This window comes from Pseudochaenichthys georgianus, chromosome 18 (genome assembly GCF_902827115.2).
Source record: "Pseudochaenichthys georgianus chromosome 18, fPseGeo1.2, whole genome shotgun sequence".
Classification (NCBI taxonomy): Eukaryota; Metazoa; Chordata; class Actinopteri; order Perciformes; family Channichthyidae; genus Pseudochaenichthys; species Pseudochaenichthys georgianus.
In genome coordinates, this window is record NC_047520.1 from 15,830,206 (window position 1) to 15,853,694 (window position 23,489).

A 23,489-nucleotide genomic window follows, 5' to 3' on the forward strand; every position below is an offset into this window, starting at 1 on the left:
AATTGGATTTTCTTGTATCACAATCTCCACCCAGAAAGTCCTTCATTCACTTCTTGATCTCCTGCACGTCCAATCCCTATTCATTTGAAGCGTTTGACTTCCAGAGCACTTGTACGCATATCACTTTTTTATTTGAATTATTTTCTCTTCCTCTTCACACTCTCACTCCATTTTATTCCTGCCGTTTGTGGGCCAGTCTATTTTTAACCTCCCGAGCCAGACCTCCCTCAAAGCAAGGTCCAGCAAGGAGAAGTTTGATATATCATTTCACACAAACGTATCCCGTTTACTGCGCTGCGGCTTTACGGCTCGTTGCTTCTCAATTAATCAAACCTCTAGCGGTTTGGCACCCGGTCCCCTCGTCGGCGAGAGTGACCTTGCTGAATGAAATAAAGTAACGTGACCCGCAGCTGCGTGATGGAGTGAGTTCACCGGCCAGGAGGAAATCTCATTACCCACTGGGGTGTTAGTTAACTAAGGCTTGGAGCAACCGCTTTCATTCGGTTTACCTGCGGTCATCAATACATTACAATCAGAAATCGGGTGAAGGTGAAAGAGAACATGCCCTCAGAGCATTCCCCATAGCAACAATGTGATCGTAACACAAGGGTGAATAGGGTCAAATAAATAAATATGAATATAAAAGCTCCCCAGTTGATAACTTAGCTTGAGATAGCATACTGTATATTTGTATTAATGTTTTCTGAAATGTCTGCATTCTCTTTATAATTTATGATCTAATTTGCCTATACAATTATAAAATGAAATGTAGGCGGCACAGTTTGTCCCTCTGTATAATATCAAGTCCAAAACCCGTAAAACAAATACATTTTCACCACGTTTTCAATAAATGATATATAAACTAATTCCTCAAAAAAAACTAAATGAATTAAACAGAATAGAAATGGAAAGAAAAATGCCTAGTAATGTAAAGATTGTCAGACAATAATGCTAAATAATATTTAAATAAAAATGAAATCATGAGGCTAATTATAACTATAAACCTCCCAGTTGATTGCTTGAACATTTAGACACAAAATATTTTTTCTGAACCGATATGTTTAAATATGCAAATTAGGCTTTGTTTTCTGCTAACTTTTGGTGCAACACTCTCAAATACACTAACTTATTAGAATAAACTCCTAAATGTGGGTTTGGAGGTTATCGGTCCACTGGTCAGAAAGAAGAATGTTGTGGAAGCTAAATAGCCTCTAAATGGCCGCTGCGTGTAAGGCGATGCCTTCGGTGTCCCTCTTAAAGTGAAGCGTTCAGTGAAAGGTCGGCTGATGAGCTCAGAGATTGGCAGCATCTCTTTCTCATTCTGAGTAACGCCGCACTACATCAGGAGGGCAGACCTGTTCTGGAACAAATTAGCCCTCAAAGTGAAAACAGTTGCAGGCGAGTCGGCCCGCTGACCCCGCGCTGAACAAATCCATCGACTTCCTTTTATTGCAAATTGGTTCACTGGTGGTGCCACACAACTGAGAGAACTTTGTTTGGGTCCATTGAAAGTATGAATGTTGCTCTGTCAGGTGCACATGGCATTTCAACCACAGCCTACGGGCATTAATCACAACGTTTTTTGAAAGTAATTATATCTTTGCTTTGCAGTTCTCAAGATCTCACTTCTCTGTAGAAAAAAAATACCTTTTTTATAATTGATTTGAGCAATTTGTGAATCGATTCAGAATCCTAGAAGATAAGAATCTGGAAAGGATATTTCTTGTGTTAGGATGAAGCTCTCAGCATCCGAGTGTACCCCTCTCCTCCACCCAATGTTTATCTGGCGTGTGTGTCACCATGTGTGTGTTTGTGTATGAATGAGTCACAATGAGTGAGTCACACTGCTGCTAAATATAAGCAACACTGAAACGCTTACACACCTGTGCGCACAAACAAGTCGCACATAATCAGCAGTGTGTCGAATGCCTCTTCACACATTAACTTCACACACATGGACCATACACTACTCGCACTCGAATAAAACACTGAGTATGATTGAACATACACTCAGAGATGTACACACACACACACACACACACACGTATATCGCGCACATCAGGACATGGCCTGCCTTTTAAAAACACACACGTCTAACAAGGCTTAATGAAACACACACACACACACACACACACACACACACACCTGCTCAGCTGTGATGTTGGGGGTAAATGGTGTGGAGGTTTAGATCGAAGGGCAGATCCCCCTCTATTTGTCTCAATCTCTGGATAATCAGAGACAAGGACACACACACACACACACACACACACACACACGCACACACACCCCACCCTCTAATGTTTCTGTTGAAGACATTAGCATGTCAATGTGCTTGTATTTCTTCCCTCTGCATTACAAATAGCTTCTCCAAATGATTTCACGGTTACTGCTGGCGGATCGTTTGCCCGCCATCGGCAGCAGTCAATGTAGTACGATAAAAACATGCCGGTTCTCATTTACCTATATTTCTTTAAGTGTACAGCCTTGACAAATACACTCTGATGTAAAGACGCAGGGCTGAAATGACTTCAGGGCGTTGGTTAGAGAAAATAATCAAACATGTTTCCAATGCAAAGTTGCTTTAATGTGCAGTGGAAATAGGAAACAAAGCGGCAACCAATAAACCTGTCCTTGTGTTTGTGTGGGGGGGAGAGGAATCTGTCTGTACAGAAATGCAATGGGCTGTGCAGAGAAAGGATGAAAAACAAAGCTGGGAGGCGCAAATGAGAAGATTGCATATTAGATTGAGTTTGTTGATTGTTTCACATAATACAAGCTGCGGTTTCTTGGCATTCGTTCTGTTGGGGATGCTGGGATGTGTGTCTGTGGGCATGAGGAAAAAGCCAATAAAGCTATACATGAATATCATTCGAAGATTAAAGCTTATAATCGGAGTAAAGAACCAGTCCTACTGTATGAGGAGTATTGCTTGCATAACGTTCCATTCATTCCTGGGTTCTGTGCCACCATGCCGTTTTCGCTCCTTAACCTTTAGAGCAGAGGCCTGTACGACAAAGCTGGTTCAACCTAACCTGGATATGTTTGAGTTAGCCGGTTGGCTTAATCCAAAACATACGCGCTCTCGCTAAACTGTACTACGACGCTGGTTATCAAGTGGATCGCTCAAGCCAGCCGTGTTGAGGAACAGCAGAGACAGGCTACCAGTGTCTTAGCTAGGTTCAAGTTAGACAACTAATGTCTGGGTTAGTGTTCATGACTTCATGTTTATGTCATCTTAAAGGTTACTCTCAATGCACACGCACTTTCCGTGCTTTCCAATAGTTTAAAGTAGTTTTATTCCACTGTTTAATGACCTGTTCAATACAAACGTGCCACTTGTACAAATGAAATAACATTTCTGTGAACTGCTATTTGTTTAGCGGGCTTATTAGAGGATGTTCCCTGAAAGATTGTAACATGTCAATGAAGATGTCAGACTTAATTTGTTAAGTACATACAATACATGGAATTTGTGTGTGTGTGTGTGTGTGTGTGTTCCAAGTGAATATGTGGCCCCCTGGTGGCCAGTACATACATTATGTGGCCCCCACCACCATCCAAGTTGCCCATCCCTGCTTTAGAGGAAACATGGGAGAATTCAGCCAAACACGTTTGCCTTGGTTAAACGTGTTTGTCTAAATACAAGCCTCAGAAAGTCGCTGTGTCCTAACATTAAGTTCATGATATTGCCGTTTTTGTAAAAGCCCAGTTAGTCACTACTGTATATCTGTACAGAAAGCTCAGCATGAGGCTTGTTTTTCAAAATAGATATTGCTATTAATACCTACTTAGTGCCAGAACTACTAGCGTCGGGTCGCACACCAATTGCCATTCATAGTCAAAATGTCTCTACAGGTCATTTTTGTTTTGTAAGCTTGCAACTGGCAATGGCTTATCGAGCATGATAGTATGGCTATGAAACATACACTAGTATCCAGTGGGATTTCTGTTTGAATGTTGAAGGAAGCTCCAGGGTCTGGTTTGCATCCAAGCTTGTGTTTAAGTGAGTGTGTGGCTGCTATGAATTGATGAGCTGGCTGTACTGTCGTTTTCTTGGTTTGCTTTTGAACTCCTCTCCACTCTGGTGATAAACCCTCAGTAAAGCTCAGTATGTTCAAGGTCAGACATTTTAGAGGACATCCAAATACCACCTTTTTGAGCGTAAAGGATATTCTGCCGATGAGAATAATTGCATTAACAGAATCAGAGCATGTTGTTTTCATGCACCTCAGACACATTACCACTTTAATCGCATTACTGTATGGTTGGAAGTAATCTCTGTGTTGGTAAACATAGCTGATAAACCTTCCTCTCTGCAGGACATTTTGACGTGTTAAATGCAGGTGTAACTAATAACGTTAATAAATGACTGCATTTAGTTGTGGTGTGCCAATGCCAGAGCCCTGGTGTTTATCACACTGGCTCCTCTACACGTCGTACGGGCAAAACACACTGAAACGGAAAGGCTATTTCAGCACCACGGTCAGCGCACACCAGCTGTACACACACCGCCTCACGATAAGAACACACACTGATCAAAGAGCGTTGAAAAATGAAAAGTGTAAACCTATAATCACTGACTAGAAGATCACAGGCAGCCATGACACGGCTATAAAACATTCAAATAAATAATGCATGAAGTTCTGCGCCAAGACAATCTCGACAGTTCTAGCACATTCTGCAAATAAGAGGCGGTGTTTGGCGTCTCAGTGATCCCCTAGTCCCTGGAAGAAGAGAGTGTGGATGTTTTAGGATTAAAGGCATCATGCTGAGCCATAGAGGATCAGATATGGGCTTTTTGGTTGAGTCAACATGTCTATATTGGTTAGCTTTTTAAATAGGAGTCCAGCTATCTTTGTTCAATATCTATTAGTGCGGCGTGGATGAATCACCTTTGCACAGTAGTCACCGAGACGCATTACTTTGATGATGATGGTAAATGGAAGCTGGTTGAATTGAGGGTGATGGAGACACGCTGCTTCACTTTGATGTGCAGCATGTGACTCACTGGATCCTGTTTAACGTGCCCTTTTAGCTTAGCGACACCTAAATAACCCACTAGGTAGCTGGGGAAAGGCAGGAAGGTGTTTCTGTTCATGCAAAAGGAACATTATATACACACAAGGGAATGAGCTGAACCCATGACCTTGAAAACTTTTTTAAATTGGAAAGTGACATTTGTATTTACTCCGCCGTGGGGGTCATGTTTTCGACTTTTTAGGTGAGGAGGATTACAGCAAAACTACCAGCCTGATGTTCGTGAAATCTAGTTGAAGGTTGTGCAGACACATGTAGTATGTTTCTCTTCCTGGAATTGCCTTGGTGGAGGTCTTCCAGTTGAATGTATCAAATCATTCACTTACTGTATAGAATTTGGCACGGTAAAACATGGGCTGTTGTGTCAGTGGAAATTATTAGAAATGAGCTTTATGTTTGACATAATTCAAAAGAAATGTCCTTTAAATTGTGTCACTATATTTGACATGTTTACCTCCTTGTTAAAGCTTCAAGACTGCTTGCCAAGAATATACCAGGACAAATATACAACCTGAATTCCAACCAGTTTTAGCCATCATCTTGATTCCTATACATCTTTGTTTTGTTGTTATAACACCTCTATCTGCTCCTCGGCATTTACTACTGAGAGGTTTGAAACTCTGAGGGACATCTTGTAACATAAGCAGCAAGAAACCTGACACGGAAATGTGTTTGAAGTGATGTAACGTTATTCTTGAGTGCACAGTCAGTACTTGCTAATTACTTGCAGACAAAGTGTCATTCAGAGTGCAGACACTTTCTATGCGACTTGAAATCCAAGGTCACACCATGAGAGCTCTTCTTTTGTGCTACCGTTAGCTTAGTTTTTTGTTCATTAAACTCTGTAATGCTGCACTACTTTTTCTGCACTGCACCTTGAGTGTTTATGTACTCTGGGTCCGCTGTTTTCTTTACACCTTAAATGATGTGTGTTTTTATTTCTGACTCAAACAGTTTCCTCATACATTAAACCGGAGGCTACTGCAAAGTGCTCTTTACAAAACACCTCTGCTCTTTAAACTATGACTGCGCATACAAGTTGAATTCCAACCTTTACAACTCATATGTACTCAGATTTGAGTTTTATGGTAATGGCTCGTCTTTGTTTGACATGTACTAAGTGTTTTACATTTTCTGTAAGAGTCAAGGTAGAAGTCATTAAGTGTAAGAGTCTGATAACACAAAGTACATTATGTGTCTGAAGTGAGATTAACAACTGTCCTTTATATTTCATATATTTTGTTTATCTTGTTAAACAGTTGGTCATGATCTTAGGTTATGACAGCCAACATAAGTCTTAGAAGTGGAATAACCATGCTTGCATCTTGCTGCAAGTATCTGAGTAGAGTAGTAATGAGTGACATAAGCAACCCTGAGGTCTCCCACTGAGACTACAAAGCCTGAGTGTTACGTCCCCAGCTCGCTTAGGGTAAAAGGGAAGCAACACGAAACCAGGTGTTCTTGGTAAGAGGTTAATTTTAATAATAAATTCAAAATAAAGATGATATAACCAAAAATACAGGCTCTTAAAACCAGCTATCTGTTCACACTAACGCTACACAAAACAAAGGCCACAGATTACCACAGTCATAGCACACTATGGGCACTTGTGACGGCGTTCGACGCCGTCACAAGTGCCCATAGACACTTTAGTTGGCTTGTTAGCATTCATAGCACATGAAGGAAACCCTCCGCTGCGCTGCTGTAGAGGAGATATTAAACCACTGGACACAAAATCATATCTTGTAAGTTTAAGACAGTTTCTCCCATCAAAGCCCTGACGCGTATCTGTGGTCAATAATTAGGAAAGAGTGGACTAAATGATTAAGCATGTACATTTAAATTAAATATCTATGGTATCACTCTGTCAATAGGTTTGATCGTGAAAAGTGTGCCTTTAGAATCTGTTTTGCGGATCATCCGATGGTGGAATATCGCTTTATATTATAATTTAGACCCAAAGGCTGTGGTTCTGCCGGCGGTGCGTGTCCACAGTGTGATGTGATGATGGAGGGGAGAGAGAGAGAGAGAGAGAGACGTATTATCCTGTTAATTTCAGGAATAACAGCAATGGAGGGTTTCTGCATTGTAGAAATAAGCTGTCGATACAGATCTAAGGAAAGGTGCCTCTGGGTTTAGGTGTTTATGTTTGTGTCGTACACACAAAGTGCCGGACTCGTGTTTGTAAAAGACAAAGGAAAGGAGCCGTGGTTGAAAATGTAACTTTATTCCAAAATCATTGGAATTAAGTTTTTTATCGCTTGGTCTAAAATAAATGATTCTGCAATCTTTACGAAGTTAAGCACATAAAATATGCTCCTCTTCTGAACCGAAACTCAAGTTTTCATACATATCTGACCAAAATTATTAAACATAAATGGAGCTGTTTCTTATTAAATCTCTTATGTCCTCATAGAGGGATTTTAGAACGGATAGGGAACCTCAATTGAACCTAGGAAAATGAATCTATGACGGGACCGTTCACTCTCAGAATTGATTAAAAAAAGAACATGAATTTAGATTGAATTTGTTTACTTTTTTTGCACCATAGTATATGATTGTCATGAGTTCAAGTATATCTAATCTAAGGCTGAAGACCACCTGCTGACAGACCGAGGCGCCACACTCTGTGGGTTTGGAGTACATCACGAGGCGTTTAATGCGTCAGCGGCCGACTGCTTAAAGATTCCCAAAATACCACTAAGTAGCTATCTGGTTTAATAAGCCTGCGTCTCAGGGTCCCTGAAAGATCCTGCTTTTAGCTCCTTCAGCTCCACGTGATAGCAGCTGAGTCACACTATCTAAAGGTGACACCACACATATTAGTTCTGATTCCCGCTGAATTACCCCCCCCCCCCCCCCCCCCCGTGGAAACTGTTGCCTTGCAAAGTTGTAGGGTTATTCTATCAATTATGTGTAGTATTCAATGAGAAATGTACCTTGTTGATCTAACATCTTCTTTCAATCAAAATGTGTTTTTATTGCCAACATTCTCAATGTACACATGTATCTCAGGGGGCAAGGCAAGTTTATTTATATAGCACTTTTCAACACAAGGCAATTCAAAGTGCTTTACAAAAATGAAAGACATTAAGAAAATGGCATTTAAAATCAGTCATTAAAAAGAAAAGCTAATAAAATAAACATTACAGGGCATTACAGTGTGTACAGCATGTGATGCCCTCTACCTCGCAGTCGCATAATAAAATCACCAAAGAAACACCACAATGACGGGGAAAGGGTTATAAACCTCGGGGAGCGCAACAGCGGAGGATCCAGAAGTGAAATAGGTGTTTGAATTGTAGGAAAAAAAAGAAAACATAGACAATCCAAATTACAAAATGGTATATCAACATATATACTATATACGTACTGTGTTCTTATTTTAGGTAGAATTAGTTAAAATAGCCTCTTGGCTAACTCTGGCGCATTAACAACATTGTCCTTAATGCGCGCTATCCCTGCTAGCTCAATAAATAAAAAATAATAATGACTAAATACGAAAAGAAAAAAAACCTGTATTAAGGGGGATCTCTACTATAAAAGGCCACCAAGAGATGTACACCTCTAACAGACGCCTTTGCATTGTCCTGTCCTACATAGGGTGTTAAACATGGTGACATGGGGGTGAATTGAATGAGGTGCCTTTGGTATTTGGGAGCAGCTGACACAAAATATTTACTGTTCACGCTTCAGATGTAGTTCTCTTCCTCTGCTAGACTTCCTGACCACAGTGCTATAGCTGTTTCATGTGTCCGGTCACCTTCTATGTTTAGGATGTGGGGTAATTCAGCACCTATTCAACTCACTGAGGCAACTGAAGCGCATCCAGACTTTCTTCACACTCACTCAATTTAAAGTCTGTGTGTGTCATGTCTAAAGCTCCCTCTTCTTGTTCCTTCAGATATGTTTTTCTGAAGTCGTTCTAAAATACATGAGGAACATTAAGCTGGACAGTGTCATATGAAACCTCAGATAAAGGGGTAGACACGCGCACTACTCACCCTAGAAAGAGATAACTGCAGTCAATTTATTTCTCCCCATTTGGGCCCATTTCCTTTTACCCTCTGAGCTCCACCAGAAACGTGTCTGGCCACATCTGGCTGATGAACTCTGAGGTGAACATGTCTCTGCCGGGAGCGGTGATAGGAATCGTTACATGAAAGATCACCAATGAGATTTTTATTTCAGCGAGGGAAAAGCCCCTTTGGAAAATGTCAAACACTGATTCCAGATGTGTGGGTGCATGACATAGTCATGGACAAACCTGTTATCTGTGTAATGGGAGATGAGATGAGTTCAGAACGCTGCTGCTTTTCCTTCGGCATTACATTGTTTATCAGTTATTTCATGGTTTTAAGTGGCCACTACAATTGGTTGAAGACGGTTGTCATGGTGAGAAGTCGTTTGTTACTTTAAGCAAGCAAAAGAAAGGAAACTGAGCTCAGAATTAAAGCATGACCTTGGAGTTAAAGCGAGAGGAAACGAGGCAGGGAGGTGGGACGTGTCACACGCCGATATAAATGCAAAGACGAGTGGAAACCAACACGTCCACACACTGAGACCCGCATGCTGAACTTCTAATGAACCAATCAGTGGACTCATTAACGGCCAGCTGAGACCCAAACATCTCAGCGGCCGGACACCGAGGGGCCCATTCACAAAAGGATTAAGCTGCGTTTGAGACCAATAAACATGAACAAATAGGACAAAAAGAAACTGGAATTCTTAAGCCCCCGCAAAGAGAGAAATGCAGCCCCAACTGTGCCCCCAAACAAATGGCATCTCAATGCTCCGGTGTTATTTGCACTCAGTAAAAATTCATTTGTAGGCATACATTTGGCTCAACGTTTTCCCCAGCAATCCAACTTGAATCAGCCACACTGGATTCCTCAGTCACGATCTGTAGCTCCCCTTCTGACAACTGTCTGAGTCTGACCTTGAGACTCTGATGTACAGTCAATCCATGCATTCCCCCCTTGATAGTGTTTAACATTGAAATCCCTTACCTGAAGTTTTGAGGATGCTTCTGCGCCTCCACAGTCTCAGGATTTGTGCATCGCTGTCTGGAAATCATCATGTCCGTTGTTTACTCTGCCATTTTCCTGCATGCTAAGGCCACATGTATACTTTGCTATATGCATAACATTGCAATTATATTGTTTTACATTTCCAATTGCACTCTGCTGCAGAACTCTGTGGACTTGTTTGGTCCTAGCAGCGGCTGCAATACTTTCATCTGTGGCTTTTCCACACATCAACATGAGCTTCAGTATCTTCTGATAGTTGCTCACGTTTAAATCACTTGCCTGAAGTTTTGAAGAATGAACCTGTACCTCGTTAGGTTGAAGCCTTTAGCTTACCTATATATTATCTATATATTGTTCTACCATTGTTTTGCATACTAAGGAAACATGTATACTATACCATATGGATAGTTGCAATATGCATTTTAAAGATGGGCACATTTGCACTCAGCTACAGAACTGTATGGGCTTGTCTGCACTGTGATATTATTTTGTGAGTCTGACCTTGAGACATCATAGAGCTATTAGCATCCTGCTATCCTGACTTTCTTTTTGGGTGCCCACATTTAGATTTTCCTCCCTCTACACGTGTGTTGCTTTTGTATCCTTAGGCTCCTTAGTCTACCATTATAAACATTTGCTTGATTCTGCTTGTGTTTACGTGCTGCCTTAGGGCTTCTGAAAACAGACAGAGGTGTGCGTGTTTATTTTGGGCCTGCCTCGTCTGCTTGAGTCAATCTGTAGCTGATATAATGTCTGTGTGTACATTCACTCTCGGGCCGTGTGTGTTGATCTTGTTTATGTGTCCACTGTCCAGGACGGTGGTTAGGGCGTGACGGATGGAGAGGGGGACACAGAGAGGAGAGAAGATGAATGACCTGACAGCCCCCCTATTCAACTCCTAATCTGTGTGTGTGTGTGTGTGTGTGTGTGTGTGTGTGTGTGTGTGTGTGTGTGTGTGTGTGTGTGTGTGTGTGTGTGTGTGTGTGTGTGTGTGTGTGTGTGTGTGTGTGTGTGTGTGTGTGTGTGTGTGTGTGTGTGTGTGTGTGTGTGTGTGTGTGTGTGTGTGTGTGTGTGTGTGTGTGTGTGTGTGTGTGTGTGTGTGTGTGTGTGTGTGTGTGTGTGTGTGTGTGTGTGATCTGGGGCCTCATTTATAACGCCGTGCGTAGGATTCACGTGGGAAGGTTGCTTAGTAGAAATCCAAAAAATAGGTACAGAAATGTTCCGACATTTTCCGATTCACAAAACATTGCGTACCGGCGAGGGAAGTGCGTACAGCACTTCCTACGCCGGTTTCCCTTTATAAATCACAATCGACTCGAAATGCGGTGCAGCTTTTGCGTGCTTCACGTAACGCCCATATTTGCCTATAAATAGTCAAAGAAACGCCCATTCATTCATTCATTCTGACTGACTGCATGAGGAAGAGCAGGAAATGACGACAGAACAGCTAAAAAAGACTTCTCACACCGTGTCAGATTCTGGTTATTTTGGGGAGGTCGAGATAAATCATATTGTTTGGTGGATGCAGTTTGAACCAGAGTAGCAGCATGGAGGTCGGATCGTCACCAAAATAAATGGTCCGAAAAAGGTTAATGACAAAATAAATACACATAGCCTTCCTCAGGCAGTGTGTTTGTACCGGGGACAGGAGACCCCCCCTTGATGAGAAACTGTAAGAAATGATCGGGGATCCCTCCGGAGTGGAGTCAGGACGACTGGATCTGGATTTGTTTGTATTTGGTGGTTTGTGTCCCAGCTGTCGACCAGCTGTGCGCAGCCACTGCAGCCTGTGCATCTCAACCCCCCCCCCCCCCCCCCCCCCGCCCGCAGCAACCCTATATCCACCAGTTAGAGGAAATACAACCAATGTGTTGTGTTATATCAGCTGTACACTTGACCACATATGGTGTTCTTAGCTTCCATACCTCCTGTGTTTTACGAGCGACTTATCAAGTCTTGGCAAACGGCATAAAACACGATTAAACGTGAGAGTATATAAAACCATGCTCGTAACCTATAGAAATGCAAAACGGCGTCAGTTTAGACGTAATTCTGTCCTCCTGCTCACCGCATCATTTATGAGAAAACATTTCATAACATTAACACAACATATTCGAGGTGGTTTTAAATAACATATCCGTATTTATTGATTTCTCCAAGTTATGTTTGTGTGTGCACTGAGGAGTCTCAAACAGCCGTTTAATCATTTTAAGATTGGCTTTAATCAATGTTTGAAAATGAATTCTTCATATATGATAAATGAGGTAACATTTTATTTATGGTATTATTTCCACACATTTCTCTCCATTCTTCCTTCTGCCAACGGTGTCGCAGTTTCTCGTCTCTCCCGCTTTTGTGCTTAGTGCGTACGCATGGGTTAGAGTTTGCGTGGAGGACCGCACGTTTTCCCGTCAAGTTAGTATTTTATAAATCGCAAACATTGCGTAGAAACTGGCGTACGCCTTTTTTTGTTAGCGTATATGCCTTTATAAATGAGGCCCCAGGTGTGTGTGTGTGTGTGTGTGTGTGTGTGTGTGTGTGTGTGTGTGTGTGTGTGTGTTGTGCATGTTTGAGTAAGAATGTTTGTAATCTTTAAAATCAAACCCAGGATCTGCACCTCCATACTTTTTGTATCCTCTTTTTTAAAAAGCAACTCTTAGTTAACATTCAAGTAATATCTAGTATATCAGAATCAACAATATTTGCATTTTGTGGAAGTTTCTCCAATTTAAAATAAAAGCAAGTACAAGATAAATAATACAAATAAAATAAAAATATTTATATAAGAAGCCAAAGTGCAATAAAATAATCAAAAATTAAATTTAAGATATATATATATATAAAAACATAAGAAGTTAAGGTAAAATTCACAGTAAAATATGTTTTAATTGAATACAAATATGTATTTAAACTAGGGCTGTCAGTCGATTCAAATATTTAAACATTTTTTATCTGTTCTAAATGTTCCTTAGAGGAATATTTTTCAAGTTTGTAATACTCTTATCAACATGTGAGTGGACAAATCTGCTTTATGCAAATGTTTGTTTATTATCATTGTAACAATGAGAAATATTCTCCTGAATATTTTCAATACAACAACCTGGAGCCCCTCTCTCTCTTCACTCTCTCCCAACCCTGTGTACTTCTTTGCACTGAGCCAGTTGCTCAAACAGACAAGCCTGTTGTCGGTGAAATGACGCTCCTCTGTCTTCATAACAGTCAAAGCATGAGACTGAAGTTCCCACAGGGGTCAAAATAATGCGCTGTGATGTGCAGTCGACACGTTGGATGCGATCGGAATTATCTAACGCAGCCCCTCGTCCTCCACAATGTTAAGCTATAGCCACTAGCCACCCAGTTAGCTATCGCTGTTGCTGTCCAGGCGTCTCCCCGGCAAACTTTCAAGCGTGGTCTGCCGCAAGCGAGCGGCTGGAGCGGGGCTGCAGCATCAGCTGTGTGCTTGGCTTGCTGTTTAAAACACATGTTTTTGCTCTCGCTAGAATCTCCCACCATCCAACTAACAACAACTGTGTTTTGATGTTGGATAACAACATCTGCAGGCCATGTGTGCAGCTGATCACATAGCTCCAGTCCAGATGCCCTGCAGCGAGTGGTTGGAAGGTGATGTTGTGTTTGCAGTTAGCACCCGTCCCGGGGCATCAATACTCACCTCTGTGCTGCTGCTGCAATCTTCAGTAAGGCTGATTGCAACAAGAGCGATAACGACCGGCGCTGAGTTAGAGGGGCAATAAAACAGACTTCCTGGTGATAAACGCAGCAGCGTGAGAATGAAGTCGATATAGTCAGAACTTGATATCATGTTTGGGTGTTTTGACCTATGATACTGAGCCCAGTGAGTCAAATTCATAGAAAGGGTGTAAGCTAACTTTTCTGGTAACACTTTTGTATGACACCAGAACGTTTTATTTAAAATCATCACACAATGTTGTTTGATTAATTTGTTTAACGGGTCTGATTTGAATTGCATTATTATATATAACATCTATTAGAGATATACAACACTATGAAAGAAAGTATTAATTGAATGACCTTCAAATCTGAAATTATTCTTGACCCAAGAAGTCATAATTAAATGCTTTATAATTTAATAATAATAACTGTGATTATTTCTGTGAAGCGTTACTGATATTTGTTTGTTAAAAGCTGATTTTATCACAATGAAGATATATTTGTTGAGCTTTTATAGACTGGGGTGTCATAGTAAGTGCTTTTTATGACCCTCATTAATACATGGAATATTCATAGTGCCAGTTGTGTTCACAATCTGAATGTGTGTGTGTGTGTGTGAAGACAGAAACACATGCCACAGACCTTGGGAAGTGAGACACAAATGTGTGTGTGGGCCTTCTTAGAGAGTGTGTTTCACATCATTATAGGAAACTGTGTGTGTGTGTGTGTGTGTGTGTGTGTGTGTGTGTGTGTGTGTGTGTGTGTGTGTGTGTGTGTGTGTGTGTGTGTGTGTGTGTGTGTGTGTGTGTGTGTGTGTGTGTGTGTGTGTGTGTGTGTGTGTGTGTGTGTGTGTGTGTGTGTGTGTGTGTGTGTGTGTGTGGTGTGTGTGTGTGTGTGTGTGTGTGTGTGTGTGTGTGTGTGTGTGTGTGTGTGTGTGTGTGTGTGTGTGTGTGTGTGTGTGTGTGTGTGTGTGTGTGTGTGTGTGTGTGTGTGTGTGTGTGTGTGTGTGTGTGTGTGTGTGTGTGTGTGTGTGTGTGTGTGTGTGTGTGCTGCTGCTGCTGCTGCTGCTGCTGCTGCTGCTGCTGCTGCTGCTGCTGCTGCTGCAGCAGCAGCAGCAGCAGCAGCAGGCTTCACACAGCCTGATAATGAACACATTGATCTGGAACAGCAGAGAGAAAAAGGACAAACGTCGGTGTATTCATGATGTCTCTCTTCCCTCTCCATTATTGCTCAGTCTTTCCTTAATAGCTGCTGTTTGTGTTATTTATCTTTCATTCCTCGACACTGCCTTTACACGTTTCTTATTTTATTTACACCTTTTGATTGCGTTTTCCTCGTTATGCTCACTAGATAGGAAAAGTGGAAAATAATGAGATTATTATTATTTCCAATTGTGAAAATATCCCCAGCCCAATTATAAAAACATCCTATCCAAAGAAGGTACTAATAAAACATGTGTATTTTTCCTTTTCCTGTTTTGTTATATCTTTTAGTTATACTATTAAACCTTTTTGACCTTGAACTACTCCTTGTTGCAGTTCCATTGGAGTCTAATTTTGTTTTCACCCACTCATAACCTCATCTCCTTTTTAAGCAAGTGCAAGTTACATGTAGATTAAAACCTCTCATGAACAAGGCCTTTGTCAGTAGCCAGGTTAGCTTAGCACAACATTTATTTCCACTTTGTCTTTTGTGTGGATTGAAAAAACAATGTGTTCTTTTCATATTGTTTATTTTTAGAGGCATATATTGTTGCCTTGGAGCCAGGCTAGTTTCAATTTCTATTCCTACTGCTAAGCTAAACTTCACTAGCTTACTCTGCCAGTTTGCATTTTGTAATTTGTGATGATAAAGCAAGGTTCAATAAGACACATTGGGCTGCATGGTTCCTCAAGGGCAAGCACATGTAATGCAAGATTAATGCAGGCAGATACTATAAATAAAGGAAATGAGATGTCCATGTTACTGAAGTCATATAGCAGCTACTGTTTAGGTCCAAAGCCTGAAGCATGGCTCTATGAATCTCCTCTCCTCTCTCCTTGCTGGCAGTATCAAAGCATACAAAGACAGTTTTGTCTCTCGATTTCTCTAAATAGATGGTGCCTTTTATGGCTCAAGAAAAAGTGAACATTTATCTTTCCCTCTCTCTAGAATAAGATTTGTATTTGCAAACTGAAATATGTACTCTGTAGTACATAATCGGACATATTTAATAAGATAACAAAAAAAGAAATAGCTGTAATAAACCCAGACTACTTTAGAAATGGCACTTACATTCATTTTTGTAATCCAATGGACGTGACTAATTCCCCCAAACATATTGTTTTCAATAAATGATTAGATGTTATACTTATATGATCCAACTTTGAATACTAATATTGCCGTTGTTCTCTTTATATTCCTCTCTGCTCCGAATGTAAATCCCTCTCCCTGTAACTCTGGATGTATTCCTCTCATGTTGTCTCTCTTGGTATGACAAACATGTTCCTTATTCACCCGAGCTCATTGATCTCTCTCACTGCTGCTAATAAGCTAAGTGAGGTTTGTGTGTTGCTCGACGTCCTGCTCGCAATTATGGGATTCCTGAGTGATTGACTGTCGGCTAAACGCGGTGGTAATTTCTGTCCATCTGCGGGATGTGTGAGATCTATCCGGAGACTATATATAGAAAGTGAGGCGGGCTAACGGGGCTTCACACCCGATACCCAGGAAGTCCTCGGGGACTCTTTCCTTTCTTCTGAGCTCTGGTTGTGAGTGCATAATTTAGAAGATAAAGGGGATGTGGGGTCATGAGTGGCAGGGGTTTACTTTGCTTTAAATGCCACTTAAGACTCTGACATTTGGCGTCGTGTGCAAAGATAGTTTTTAGCAAACTTTGAGAAATATCGGGTCCTCACACACACAAAGCCGTGGCAGCACATCACTCCCACCCTCATCCACCTCCACTGGTTGCCGGTCAAGTTCCGCATAAACTATAAAGTCCTCCTCCTGACCTACAAGTCCCTCCATGCCCTTGCCCCCCAGTACCTATCGGACATCCTCCACCCACATGCCCCACCCCGGAACCTGCGGTCTTCAGACTCTGGCCTGCTCACCACCCCCCGCACCAAACTGAGAACCTTCGGGGACAGAGCCTTCAGTGTGGCAGCCCCCACCCTCTGGAACGCTCTCCCTGCGGAGATTCGCAACATCCCCACACTGGGCGCCTTCAAAAGGGCCCTCAAGTCCCATCTTTTCATCAAGGCCCTTAAATCGATCTGTTGTTTTGTCTGTCTGACCTGTTTTGTTTTGTGTGTGCTCGCCCTATTCCTGTAAAGCGACCTTGGGTCCCTTGAAAGGCGCTATAGAAATATCAGTTATTATTATTATTATTATTAAATAATCTTTTCACCCAGTTTACATTCCTTCCCTCTCAGCCTCCCCTCGGGGACATTACAAAGTGATGAACACATCTCCTGCTGCTCCCAGGCCATATTAGCATATCCTCCTTTCACTGAATCCCTTCAAATAACATGTCTGCTAATCTCTCCCCCCCATCATTCTCCCTCCTCTGTCACCCTCTCCCTCCGCCTCTTACAGCAATTCAAACACACACGGCACATTGTTTAAAACGCACTTACGAGAGTAAGAAAAGGCAACACATGTAGTAATGACATTAACTCCCAACAATTACATTCGTCTCTGTGCTTTCTCGTTCACTCTCCTCATCTTGGTTCATTTAGGGGGCTTAATTGGCGTGATGATACTTCTGAGGCAAACAAACAACAACAACATCTAAACGGATGTAATTACTTCCAACTGTTGACATTTTGCCTGTGTGTTTTCCTCGCAGCGTTTTAATGTGGTTTTGGTGTCATTATGTGTGCGTCTATCAATGTGAAGTTGTATTTTACAAACGTTTAAATCGAGCTCTGAAGCGAGATGTTGTCTCCAAAAGAACTACTCTCTCTTCTTTCAAGTGATTCCTCCGTAGAATAGAGGGTGAGCTGAGTGCTGTATGGACTTGTGTCAAGTTGCATCCAACAGTACAAACCATTTGTATAAAGAAGACGACGACAAATGAAAACCCTCTCCTCTGTTTACCCTCTCTCCAGACCAACATCCCGTTCCTGCAGAATGTGTTTTCCAACCACCAGTTCCTCAACTCCACCGTGGACACCCAGTTCATCGACGAGAACCAGGAGCTGTTCAACCTCAAACCCACTCAGAACCGGGCCCAGAAACTGCTGCACTACCTGGGTCAGTGTGTAAACAGCACACGCACTCGGATGCTGTCACGTAACACCTGTGTGTTCCTCATTGTCTCAACAGAATGCTCAGTGTGTAATATATGTTCTGCTTTTATCCCCCTCTTCAGGTCATGTGATGGTGAACGGACCAACCACACCCATTCCAGTCAAAGCTAAGCCTTCCTCCATAGACCCCGTCATCCCTCCTGTTACCTTGGGTATGTCAATTTAATGCAATTCAGCAAATCACCATGCATAATTCAAGGTCCTTCACGCTGTATTATGCAAACCGAGCTACGGCTCCCGAGTCACATTGATGAGAAAAAGTGCACCAGTGCATTCAAAGCAGTTTGTGCAAAAAAGCTGTTTTAAAAACCTTGTTTTCACCGTGTATATCTGTGTGTAGGGCGAGGTGTCGGCCACTGATAGTTTAATACGGTGTTTAGATAGTGTCACAACAGGAAATGTTGCCATGATAATACAACATGCATCATCCTTTTTAAAATGCATGTATTACTTTTGGACTCCTTTAGCAAGGTACCGCCAAAGCCAGGGGTTCAGAGTTTCATTTCCCCTCGGGCTACCATGCTAAAAAAGTAAACACTTGTGGATCCGGAGGGCACTTTGGATAAAAGCACCCGCCGAATGACAAATGGGCTGTCGAGCCGTCCGATAGCTGAAGGTGGGAAAGGCCTTCCTAAATGGCTCAGTTTAGCACTCAGGGAGGAAAAGGGTTTTGGCCCAGAGTGCTCTGCTGAGCTGCGAGTACAGCGGAGAGAGGGAGCACTTCATTGTTTGCGAAGGCAGAAGTTGTTCTCACTCCGCTCTGCACCCCCGCAGAGAGGCCGGCAGCCAGGCCCCCCCCATAGGGGTTTGGATCTGAGCTATGCTGGGCTTCTTTTCTCCTAACCCTAACTTCAGAGTTAATGGGGGTCCCTGAAAGGCTTAACTAAGGCGTGTACTACCGCTTGCTTTCATTATCGAGTATACAGACAATTTTTTTCAAGATTGATCGTTTGATCAATACATTTGTGAAAAGTGTCGTCACAGTCCTAAATCTCGTGGTTTTTCCAAAGCTTAAAGATATTCCCAAAATATGATATAAAACAGATACAAGAAAGAAATCTCCATATTTGAGAAGCTGGAAGGCGCTTTCATGAAATGTTGAGCAACAATAACTTTACCGTTTATCAAAATAGCTGATTGTTGTTGTTGTTGTTGATTGACCAATCGATAAGTTGACAAAATGATGATGATTGGATATGCTCTGTTTTTCAAGTTTATACAGTACCAATCAAAACGTTTTGAAACACCTTCTTATTCAATCTACATTGAAGATGAATACTGAAGACATCAAAACTATGAAAGAACAAATATGGAATTATGTAGTAACAAAAAAGTATAACTTATGAAACTGATCGAGAGAATGCCAAGTGTGCTGTCATCAAAGCAAAAGTGGGCTACTTTGAAGAATCTCAAATTAAAATCATATTCTGGTTTGTTTAATACGTATTTTGTATACTACATAATGTGTCCTTTTATAATCTCGATGTTGTCAGTATTAATCTACAATGTAGAACATCATTTAAATAAATAAAAACTATTGAATTAGGTGTGTCCAAACGTTTGACTGGTACTGTATATGTGTATAAAGTTGTGTTTTTTTTCATTTGATGCCAGTGTTAGTGGCCGATTCACAATGATGCTTTCTTTAGTCGTTCTCCACCGTGCCCCAGTGTTAACGCTCGTTCGGGTGCTAACTGCCTTGCCTTTCTGCAGCTGCTCCCTTTGACAGCAACAAAACTGTCCGCTGTATCAATCTGACATGTTTATCAGCACCCTGTTCTGCCTCGGCACATAACCCAGCATGCACAGCAAACACAAACCTAAAACAAAATAATGTGAACAATATGAATCCTAATCAGGCATCACTAATCGAATCTGTCATCTAAAAACTGTGCACAGTGGAACGGGTGGAGGAGAAAAGGGAAGAATGATCCGCTGTGTTTGCACGTCTCCTTGTGAGTTAGCAGGTCTCCGTGCTTCCCCTACACTTGTCTACTTATGCAAATCTAGTGTTGACACTGCCACCATCGCCTGCCTCTCTTATGCAGCAAACACACGTGCATTTACAATCACACACTCGTACTGTACTATAGGCACACGTCCTCTGGTGTGCATGCCCCCACTTACCCACTGTAAGGAGCTGATGAAGTATGCAGCACAGAGGCATACCTAAAGCCTAGTAATGAGATTTGTAATGTGCTTATAGCCTTTCTTTCATTCCACGGAGGGATTGAGAAGAGAGGGATTAGGCCTGTATTATCACCCTCTGTGGAGGGAGGGACACAGGCGGGAAGGGGTTATGAAAATAGAGGCAGCGTAATACATACATGTGGTCATAAGGACATAGAGGACAGGCAGGGGGACATGGATAGATGAAACGATGAGAGAGAGATTAACAACATGATTGAGATATATTTATTGGGAAATATGTTTATTGATTATCCTGGACAAAATAATTGTGATTGAAGATATGCTCCTGATAATATACGCATGAATCATGAGCTCCCCCTGCATGAATACATGAGAAATAATATAGCAACATTGTTATTTCTGTATTTCCTTTTTCACATGATCATTTCTGTAGGTTTTGAATTGATGGCGAGCTTTAAAGCTTGTTCAACTCACCCATGACGTATCTATGAAGGTAGATATGGTACAAAATGCGAGAGCTTGTAAAACCTGATGTGAGCACTAGCAGAAAAAAATCTGACCTTGCGTGCATACATTTACACTTGTATAAAATATCCACGTAACTCTGAACCAAATTTGAAGTCACAGAAAGAAAAAAAAGTTGTGTAGGTTGTAGAAATGAAATGTTCACTTGCAGAAAAATATATATTGTTTAAATATATTTTCCATTACAACTGCAACTTGGTTAAGACAACCTCTCAAATCAGTCATTACAACTTCACGAATCTGCTCTGTGGCAGTATGAATCGAAAAATCTGCCGCCTTGACTTTTGCTACACTTCTTGCGATGAATGTGTCGCTAAAGTAATTTTCACCTGTAGATGTGGGTGGAGGGAGAGGGGGAGGAGGGAGAGGGGTTGGAGCGAAGGGGCGGAGCTATCAGAACGACGAGGCGCAAAGTCAGTCACACAGCCATAGTCTGGTCGAACCGGATACTTTGACCATCCGTTCGCTGTTATTGATCATTGTGGAGAGCAGGCAGACGTTTTGCATTATTGCAGCTATCAAATGGAATCAATACATGGGCTGCACAGGTTGTCATGTCCGACTATCACAAGTAGAATCATAATACGCCGGTAAAATGTGCCTGTAGAAAACGGCTTATGCCACGATAGGATAGTAGTCAATATAGTCAGTTTAGCTTTGGTTGCTATGCTAACATCACCCATTTTATACCAGAGAAACTTTCATAACAGCGTTGTGATGCCAAACAGCGTCAATTCAGGAGAGGGGTCTGCCTGCAGACCTCCACTCTCAGGACACCTCCACTGTCAGTACAGGAAGTGCACGCTAAGAATTCCAAAATAAAATCACCACTATCAGTACCGTGCCACTTTCCAAACAGGAAATGCACGCAAATACAAAATAAAATCGGATCGTGACACTTAATATAATATATATTTATAATATATATATACGGACATCTTGTATTGTAGTTACTATCAGTACAGCCGCAGCGCCACTTTCAGAACAGGAAATGCACGCAAATACAAAATAAAATCGTACTGACACTTATTATATACATAAAGTATATATAGATATATATAAAAATAGGGACACCTTGTATTGTTTACTCTCAGTACAGCACCACTTTCCGAACAGGAAATGCACGCTAATACAACATAAAATAGCACTGACACTTATTATCTATATATATATCTATATAGATATATATATTTATTTATATATATAAATACGACATATTGTATTTTAGTTACACCCGCTAGACAACAGTGGAAGGTTAGAGAAACATCCGTGTTTGCCCGGTGCACCGCGGCGGAGGTGGAGAGGTTCCAGCTGGGGACCGTGGACGGTGCGTCTTGGTCACGCTTCATATCGGCCGGCGCGGAGGCCCTCCGACAGTGGGTCGCGTTTGCCATTCGATCAGTGAGAGGAGAGGAGAAAAATGCAACAACATTTGTCAAAATCCGTTAATATATGGATGAGTGTGGGGGGGGGGGGCTGGACACAGGCCCTGGGGGGGCACCCGAGACCGGGCAATGTCCCCGGTAGAAGCCGGGTGAAATAACCTAAAAAATAATAAAACCGGGGAAAAGTGGAAAAAAGTGTCCGAAAATAGGCACTCGTGAGGCGGGCAGAGTCCCCTGTCAACTCCCGTTACATTCCTCCACGGTGTCATTTGAGCGAAAAACTTTAACGAGAACCAGGCTGGGGGGGTCAAAAGGGCTTGACCAAGGCCGACCCAAAGTGCACGGTGGTCGGACTCATCACCTCCGTGATGAGTCTCCATTGTGATTTGAAAACTTCCATCAAATGAGTCCTTCGGTGGGCGTGAAAAAAACGCGTCAGAATCGTCACTTCCTGTACTGACAGTGGAGGTGTCCTGAGAGTGGAGGTCTGCACCGGAACTGTCCTGAGAGTGGAGGTCTGCACCGGAACTGTCCTGAGAGTGGAGGTCTGCAGGCAGGTTCCCATGCAATTCAGACTGACACACATTCACTTATGGGGAATTGGGGATATTTATCAGCTGAGTCATTCCTAGCATTTGGTGCGATTTCAGCTAGGTTAATCAAAAAATAAAAAACATAATTTTCCATGTTTCTTTTTATTTAATTGGAATGATGGCTTGTTAAAGTATAAGAAAAATATTTTGGTCAAGCTCAGGATATTATGTTTTTAAAAAATATTTTTTAACATCCCCAGTTACTGTGAGTCCACCCTGTTACTGTGGGGGAAAAATGTATACACTCTGCTTCTTGAAGATGATTTTCCCACTCAAAATGTATCCTTCTTCTTGAGTCATACAAATAGTAGAATAGTAAAGGGGCGTGTCCAGAGGGATTCAAATCAGAGTAACAGGGGGGGACACACTTTAAAAAAAACTTTAAACAATAAAAATGAATTAATAAAAACAATTTTAATTTGGTGAGTTAGCAAAAGGGTTATACAACAGTGACACAAATGTAGAATTTGTATTTCTTTGATTTATTTTTTTATATCAGTCTTTTTTAACACAGCAATTTGGCCTACTAAAATCTGAGTAATTATTTAGAATTTTGAATATCCTGGATAAATAACATTGTTTTTTTATGGTAGGGGGAGATACACATTTAAAACCAAGCTTTTAAAAAATAAGCATTATACCTTTTTAAATAGAAAAATATATTATATAATGTGTTGGGGACCTAAATGGCACCGAATGCTAGGAATGACTCAGCTGCTTGTGTGACAGTCAGACAGTGAAGACTTTACAGCGGTAGGTAAATGCCGCTGAAACACATTAATA

General features: G+C 41.6%; 1 protein-coding gene across 3 annotated transcripts in view; it reads left to right on the forward strand.

The window, feature by feature from the left end:
- pcxb (pyruvate carboxylase b) overlaps nt 1-23,489 on the forward strand; it is a 331,727-nt gene that overhangs the window by 232,145 nt on the left and 76,093 nt on the right. For all 3 annotated transcript variants that reach the window (XM_071206476.1, XM_071206477.1, XM_071206478.1), the window contains exons 13-14: nt 17,852-17,996; nt 18,115-18,204. In XM_071206476.1, the coding sequence (XP_071062577.1) occupies nt 17,852-17,996; nt 18,115-18,204 (235 nt within the window). The remainder of the gene's footprint in view (nt 1-17,851; nt 17,997-18,114; nt 18,205-23,489) is intronic.